Here is an 8330-nt window from a genome sequence, read left to right as displayed (position 1 = left end):
TTCCTGCTCGAAAACACTTTTTTAAACGGCAGTATCTGCACTGATTCCTTTTGTCCTTATCAACGATGCATTGACGGTCGAATCTATCGGGGGCAAGAAGAGGTAAATAGATTAATATAGCAGCACCCTGATCACGAAGAGGAAAACCAACTGGCCTGTCAGAATAATGTCAATAATCATAGACTTTCTTCTTCTGTTCTGAATTTTTTTTTAATTAATCAGTCTTAAGAGGTGTTTAGTAACTGCTCAGTTTGCAGGAATATATGTGTGTGTATAAACACACACACATTGAAATGGGCAAATGTGGGAACTTTGGAGTTAAGTGGAGCATACCTAAACACCTCATTTTATTTGTGAGATATGCCAATGACCGGCTGCATCAAATGGTGGTGACAGAAAAAAAAAAAAAAAAAAGAAACTATACAAACAGAAACAGGAAAGGACAATCAATGGCAATGCCAAATGTCACTGGCACAGAAGAGCCCTTAGCTGCAAAACCAGTACTCTCGGCCGAGAAATTTTACTCCTGAGAGATCCCAATGAACGAGCTATATTACAGATGACAACCTAAACAGGAAATGAGAGGAAAATTTTCTAACAACACAATGAAATGAAGGCATGACACTGCAAGAAGGTTTACCCAAGCTCTCATGCACATCTACAGGTGTGCACAAGGGGAATGTGTATAAGCCATCTCCCCTTCTCCCTGTTTTCTTCTGTCATTTTGTTGTGCATGTTTGTTAGATCAACAGATCAATGTTTTGCTACGCTGCTCTATGTGTGTCTACACTATATCACTGTGGTATGTCTACAAGGGAGAGATTGCCTTACAAAAATATTAAGAAACCAAGAAAGAGAGTAAGAACTATTCCAGTAACAAGTCATTCTTACAAAACGTTTTCTCCTTTAGTGATTAGTCTAAACTCATGAAAGTTTCCATATATTCTGTGCATGGCTTAAAACTGACATTTTATGGAGTTGTGCATGCCCAGAGCAATGTGTCAAATGTGGTGCACAGACTTGCAGTGTCATAATTTGAGCAGCCAGACATCTGCAAATTAGCAGATTACCACTCAGACTGACAGAGGTGAAAACAGTTACTTCAAAGAGCAGTATGTCACCCAAAGTGGGAAGATGTGCAGATGTGCTTGTAATAGCCCTCAAAATAAGACTCATAAATCTTGGACTTTCTGTTCAAAAATTGCCTTCATAAGAAAAAAAATAAAGAAAACAAGTTTTAGAAAACAGTTGAGAACTACTGCCAGAGAAAATATGAAAATGTTCACTTTTTTTTTTTCAGGATATGACCTTTGTAATGGCTAATAAAAGAATCAAAGCTCTTGAGTCATGTTATGATATCAATAATATCAACAGCCAACTGGAACATAGTATCTGGAATGTGTTATATCATGAAATCTTGAATAAAAGACATTTTTTCCAATCATAAGAATATCAAATGAGCACATGCTTATCAAAAATGCTGGTTAGAATTCCTTAAGAAAAAGCTGAAAATACCGTGACATAGTTCTGAAAAGTCTGAGAAGGTCTGAATGTAATTTTTGCTTGAATTCCTTAATTCAGTGCCTTTAGGTGAACTTTTTAAATACCTGCAGGTGTAGACGTGACTCTTGCGTATGCTGCGCCTGAAGAACCCCTTGCAGCCGTCGCAGCTGGACGCCCCGTAGTGTTTGCCGGTCGCGCGGTCTCCACATATCGCACAGAGACTGCTGACGCCGTTGTCAGCAGCATTCATGCTGGCAGCTTCTCCTGAACTGTCTGCGCAGAGGCAACAACAACATATGCAGTTATGGACAAGACTTTCAATGAACCACACCACAAACAATTATGTACTTAAATGGAGGCTTTTTCTGCCCCTTTCTCTCTTTAATTGCCACTTTCTATTTATATAGCACGGCATAGATGACTACATCTGGTTCTTATGCAGATGAACACTCTCAAGCTTATAGAAATGTTAACAGAATTTATTAAGTTCACAACAACAATTAATTTTATTCTAAACTCTTTCCAACTAAAACTAAAGTATAACTGCATGTATAATTACATATGCATTCCTACTAGCATGAAAAGGAACTTCAGCACAAAGCAGTGCTGCCCAGTTAGCTGGCAAAGATCTCGCATATCAGTTCTTACAGAAGCTGGCAATAACTGGTAGCTATCATAGAAAGATAAAACTGCATACGTGACATTAAAAGAAAAAAAAAGACAGCTTTTGCACAACACTTAATTAAAAAAAAAAAAAATAGCACACTAAAAGGACTGTTATTGCCTTGAAAATTATTTCAAAAGGAACACTGATGCAGTCTTTACTTGCAAAATAGAATATTAGCTATGTGATTGACAATTAGTCACTGAATATGGGAAAAGATACTGAAAAATTCACCTTCAATCAAAACAGACATATTTACTTGTCTTTGAGTCACAATATTTAACAGATGTGTTCAGTGAAATAACTGCAAAATAGCTTTTTCTGTTTTCCTTCCGGTTGTGCAAAAGGAAAGCTCTTTGCAATATGCCCTAAACATTTGTAGTTGCTCTTAGTTGCTTTGCCAGGGAGAGGAAAGAGTAATTAGGTATTCAAATATACTGTCAGTCAAGTACATGGGGTCATCAACTATGGACCGGTAGAAAAGTAAAACTGTTAATATCCATACATGTCATTATTCATATTGTACAACTGAAATGTATTACACAGTTATATTATAAAATTTTAATTGTGTCCTGAAGTGCTTAGAATTTAAACAGTGTTCTTTAGAAAAAGAGAAACGCAGCAATATTTTTTCTGTTTTACAGCAACATTATTGATAGCAATTATATTAAATATTGATAAAATAAAATTGAGATCTTAAAGGTAATAATGCATTTCAGTAAACATTTTAATTTAAAACCAGGTTTGTCATGACTTGAAAATTATTTTTTTTAATTGGTTACAAAAAGAAGGAAGAAAAGAGAAAAATAAATAAAAATTAAAAAAAATATAAAACTTTTGGACTTTTGTAATTTTGCATCATAACGATACAGCAGAATAACTAAAAAAAAAAATTAGATTTAATGATTAAATATTCCATAGCAATACATAAATAAGGATATACTTATTTCCCTTGGTATCATTCTGAAACAAAATGTTTGGGAAATTGATCTGACTTTGCAAAATTCTTTCATTTCAGCAGAACTGCTTAAAGTGCATGAGTGTGGCTGGTTAAACTCTGAATGTTTCAGATTAATTTAGGCAGCTAGAAAAGACGTATAGGAAGGTTCATATAGGGCACTGCCAGACTAGCACGGTAACTGCAAGACAATGTTTTTATAAATTCTGTAAGAAAACCCTTCAGCTAACCTCAAATCAAACTCTGAAGAGAAAAAGGCTACACTTAATAAATAATAATTATCAAACTAATCACTGACAGTGATTAACTAGCTCTATCACCAACACACAATGCAACACAGCATAACCTCCCTAATCTACTTTCCCATTTTATATAACATTAACAGATCTGAAAGGGTGTTACTCAGCATTTTAGAGTGTTTTAATTTGGCTGAACTTTTTTTCACTTTAATAGACTGACATTTCCTTTTTTGTTTGGTCAGTACTGAAAAATGGCAGAATTAAATGGTGTGATTCCTATTACAAGCATAACTTTTTCATACAATTTCTCAAAAAAAAATGAATTACCAATTCCACCTAAAGTGTAACATTAGCCAAACACAGAGTTTTTCTTAGTTAAACATTAGCGTCTAGAAAGCCAATACGATTTTAAAAAAACCAAACTCTAATTCACATATATATGGATACCTGGAAAGGTTAGATTAACATTTCAATAAATAAAATATTAGTCACACAATTAGAAACTAGGCATCAAGAAACAGTAGCTAATTTTTTTTCACAAGCCTTTTGATTAATTTTGTCCTGTCCTTCTGAATGCTATATACAAAATATACTTTCATGTATAAACTGTCATTACTAGTTACTCACTTGTCTTACAGTAAATAAAACAAGTGCTGAATATGCCATTTTCTTTCTTTGATTAACTGACTGGTGACAGTACAGTTCAGTTGCTTTACTACTTATAACCTGTCTTCTATTTTCCTTAATGTTAAAGAATTACAATGTTATTAATGTAGAGTTAGTGATGAAGTGTAAAAGAGCAGATTTGTAGTTTGAAAACAACCCCTAAATGCTCCATTAATATAAAAATTACCTAACACCTTACAGCATTATTAAATGTCACTTTTTCTATTAACTAGCATGATTTTGCATCACGGAGCAGAACTCACCATTGCCATTATACAGAATCTGCATAGTTTCAAACTCCAGTGCTGTATACGTCGGATCTAGCACATCACTGTAGTTTGCCATTTCCATGTCTAGTATTGGGTCCGAGACTCTCATCACTGAATAGAAAACCAGTGAAATGCTGCTTAAATGCACGACCTTCCCATTCTGTTTCACAGTGGCTGATAATCCAAAGTTAACTATAACTGTGTCACTTACGTGCTGCAATAGGAGGAGCTGGAAAACTGCTTCTGTATGCTATATTCTACCTGGTTTTGGTTTGTGGGGTTTGTTTGTTTGGTTTGTGGTTTTGTTTTTGTTTTTTTTTTTTTCTTTTATGATACAGTGCAACCCTTCTGATAATCTTGAAATGCTTTATGGAATAGCCTTATCAGGAGCTGTACTGGTTCCAGTTCTTGAGTGAACCCAAGGGCATGCAAGAAGCTTCTTATCTTCTATGCCTGGCTACACATTTTGTCATCATTGTGTGGTATAAACAGTCCTAAACCAACCACACTGGTTGTTCTATGTAAAGACACTGTCGGTTCATATGCCATTTGCTCTCTCTTTTCAGAACAATAAGGAAGTGTGATATAATTATGGACTATGCTCATACCCAAAACATCCATCATCATATTTTAAAAGACAGCTGCAAACCCTCCCTTTTTTAAAACTGTTAGCATTCTTCAACAGCAGCAATGAGCTGTCTATGTAAGCACGTTTAACCAGGCCTCAAGCAACACAAGCTCTGCAACAAGGCCAGTTTATAGATCCTCTGCATCACACACCGTGTTCCTGTGATGGCACTAGGCAGTGGACCTAGCATGCTCTCAGAAGGTGGCTTCCTGCTCTAACCCTTCTTCATACAAGATGTGATGGCAGCATGTTGCTTCCAAGCACCATTCACATAGATGAGAAAAAAATACCATTCACCTTCTCCAAAAAGAATGATCTCTGGGTAGGCCCACTGCTCATCAGGTAGCACACAGGGCATGTACAAACCAGTTAAGATCCCTCCTGTAAAGCTACGTGAAACTGTGTGAAAGGCAGCTGAATTTCACATGCTAATCAGGTGCTTTTAAATGTGAGCTAGCAGAATTTAAGATATTGCTACTTCTCAACATATCCTTGACAAAAAAACTACCCATTACACTGTTGACAACAGTTACAGTGAAGATTATATATCTAGGAAAACTGTCCAGTTTACATTTAATTAAGAAGAGCCAGTAACTGTATACACAACATAGAAATGCTTGTTTGAATACAAAGAATGCCTGCAGTTGCTCTTCAGTAAAAATAGCTGCAAAATGGCACTATAAAACAACTCTTTGATTAAAAAATGAAAGGAAAACAATTGATGACACATGAGCTACCAATGAAGAAATAAAACTTACAGGAAAAGTTCTAGAAAAAAAGCCTTTCAAAATTAATCCCTCTCATTTCCAAGTCCCCATGGTTATCTGAGAAGCACAAGTCATCCTTACTCCTTGTGGACACATAGATGCAGTTTCAGGCCAGTTCTCCTAACTACAACAGCATACTTGTGTAAGTGACAGAGCTACCCCTAAACTGACAAGCATTTGCAACAGTGTTACTATTTGTACAAATTCAGGGTAGATTTTGAAGTGTCTTCACAAGGGCTGTCCTTTTCAACCTACAGCTAGTCCTTTTCCTTTTAACCACTCATCCATTATTATACTGAATAAGACATCAAAAATATGCCGAAGTTGCTACTTTAAAAACAGCAAACCTATGATGTTCCGCCTTCTTGTGCTCATGCACAATTCATGACCAATATAAATATAAATGCTTCCTATACACTACAGAAGACAAATAATATATAGGAATTTTGTAAAATATTTGTTTATGACTGAAATGTTATATTTCATGTCTATAATCATGGAAGAAATTCTATTCAAAAAGTATCGTTTCACAGTACGGGTAGTATACAAAGTTTCACTGCCTTTATAGCTCATGTCTTTTTCTTTTCCTTGGAGGAGCATATTAAATTAAGATTGATAAAAAGATATTTATTGACAGGTCATATTTGTTTAGGAAATCACAGTAGTTTCCTCATGAGATGGAGTAATTTTATACTACCTGATGGCTCAGTTTGAAAAGTTTCTTCACTAGCAGAATTTGTTGTATTTACTACAACAATTTGTTGTATTTCTATAGTATTTTCTACAAAAATAGTTACTAATTACATGAGAAATGATTAATTGCATGAAATAACCTACTTTTAATAATATACAAAGGTTTACTTGTTAACTAGAATTATTTTTTATTCCTTAGTGCATACATTTTGATAAGGTACCAATAATCTCTGGCTTTTTCATATCAAAATTGTATGCACAAATACAAACATATCTAAAGCTAGGTGAGCTTTATTTTAAAACTCCAGCCCTGAAAACATTCTGGCATATGAGTAAATTTAAAATTAAAGAATGAATGTAAAATGGAAGATACCACATATTATGATCAAATCCCACTCTTCCCTCCACTGTTGGCAGAACTACTTCAGTGCTGCCAAAACAGGGCCCTCAGTGACTACTAAAAAGAGGGAATGAAATGACCCTCCATACTTCTGTTATATAAGAACTGTCACTTCAATTAATTTTTTTATAAGGAAAAATTTACACTATAGGAAAGATGTTCTTTACACTAGTTTTTACATGTTTTACTAAGGAATCTTCTTACGGTCAAATCTTGCATTGGTAAAAATCCACTTTCTGCAGGTTTTTTTGGCATCATGAAGTAAATCACGAACAATTAATGTCTACTAAATGACTACTATAAAATATGAATATGTTTTCTTTCTGCTTTAGATGGATTAGAATGCAGTTCTGGAATTAGATCAGAAGAGGAAAGAAGTGAATGACGAACAGCTTTTGGCTCTATGTCAGGTCAAGTTTTATCATTTTTACTTGTACTCAGACCTCTACACAGCATATTTCTTTGCATATTGGACACCTGCCCTACTTTTCAAATTCTGAGTGACATTGCAGCTTGTAGTCCAAGATATTCTTTGAAATTCTAAGTCAAGTTCACCTACTACTGACAACCAAGAAATATTACCCTTAGATAAGCAGAAGTTTTTAAATTGTATAATTAACTAAGCTGCAAAACAATCTTTTGAGATGTGATACTGTAAATTGGTGTGTGAAATGATTTTTCAAAATAAACTTTGCAGTAAATGTGAAGACAGAAAAAGCTACACAATACTGTTTTTGCTTATGTGATTTTGTTGGTTTTTTTTTCTTTCAATCTGATGACCTCACAATCACATACAGAAAGCATTCCTATCTTATCTTTAAGGCTATTAGTTGTTCAGTTCTCCATATTAAATGTAATCATTCTTTCTGACTGTGGTATAAAACAGAACACAATCTAATAAAATCAAGGTTATTTCCATAATAGTCTTCCTGAAAATAAACACAAATCTCAAACTACTATCAGTACTGAAAACAGTTTTGGGTTTTTTTTAAGTAGTAATAAGTCTTTTTATCATTCCAGCTTAGTAAGAATTGTAAAGTCTCCAGAAGAAAGTGTTAATTTAAAGTTTTTTTTTTTTTTTCTTGTTTCCCGTGTGTTCTGAATACAGAACAATACTTCCTGTTTTGCAAGTATAGTAAATTGTGTTGGTCATATATAGAAGGCATACCATTTTTGCCAATAAGATGGCATAGTTGTCCAGTATGCTGATAAAACACATTTTGATAAGTCTCCCCTCCCGTTTGCTGGCAGACATGTGAGAGAAGGTATGCAGGAAGCCTGTACTAACCAACCCCAGTGAAACCATACGAGCTGAGTCAGAACATCTTACTACAGTAAACGCAAAGATCTCCAAGTCAGGGAGTGTATTTGCCAAAAGCTTGCTTTGAATGGGGCATTGTGCAACCTGATCTGGTGGGAGGTGTTCCTGCCCATGGCTGGTGTGTTGGAACTAGATAGTATTTAAGGTCCCTTCCACCCCAAACCGTTCTGTGATTCTGTGACATCAGCTCTGTGTCCTGGTTCGGCTAGGACAGGGCTGGTG

The 8330-nt window shown here is 35.0% G+C and overlaps 1 protein-coding gene across 1 annotated transcript in view; it reads right to left on the bottom strand.

Moving 5' to 3' along the window:
- The window catches only part of HNF4G (hepatocyte nuclear factor 4, gamma), a 17961-nt gene extending 13553 nt beyond the window's left edge, over positions 1-4408 (bottom strand). The window contains exons 1-3 of the mRNA XM_008945235.1: positions 4294-4408; positions 1608-1776; positions 1-83 (exon numbers count right to left, since the gene is read on the bottom strand). The exon at positions 1-83 is cut by the window's left edge and continues 39 nt beyond it. Coding sequence (XP_008943483.1) covers positions 1-83; positions 1608-1776; positions 4294-4408 — 367 coding nt within the window. The remainder of the gene's footprint in view (positions 84-1607; positions 1777-4293) is intronic.
- Between the last annotated feature and the right edge of the window lie 3922 nt (positions 4409-8330).

Source organism: Merops nubicus, unplaced genomic scaffold (genome assembly GCF_000691845.1).
Source record: "Merops nubicus isolate BGI_N331 unplaced genomic scaffold, ASM69184v1 scaffold20258, whole genome shotgun sequence".
In the NCBI taxonomy this organism is placed as follows: Eukaryota; Metazoa; Chordata; class Aves; order Coraciiformes; family Meropidae; genus Merops; species Merops nubicus.
The sequence above is the reverse complement of the archived record's forward strand: the minus strand, read 5'-3'. Positions and strand labels throughout refer to the sequence as shown.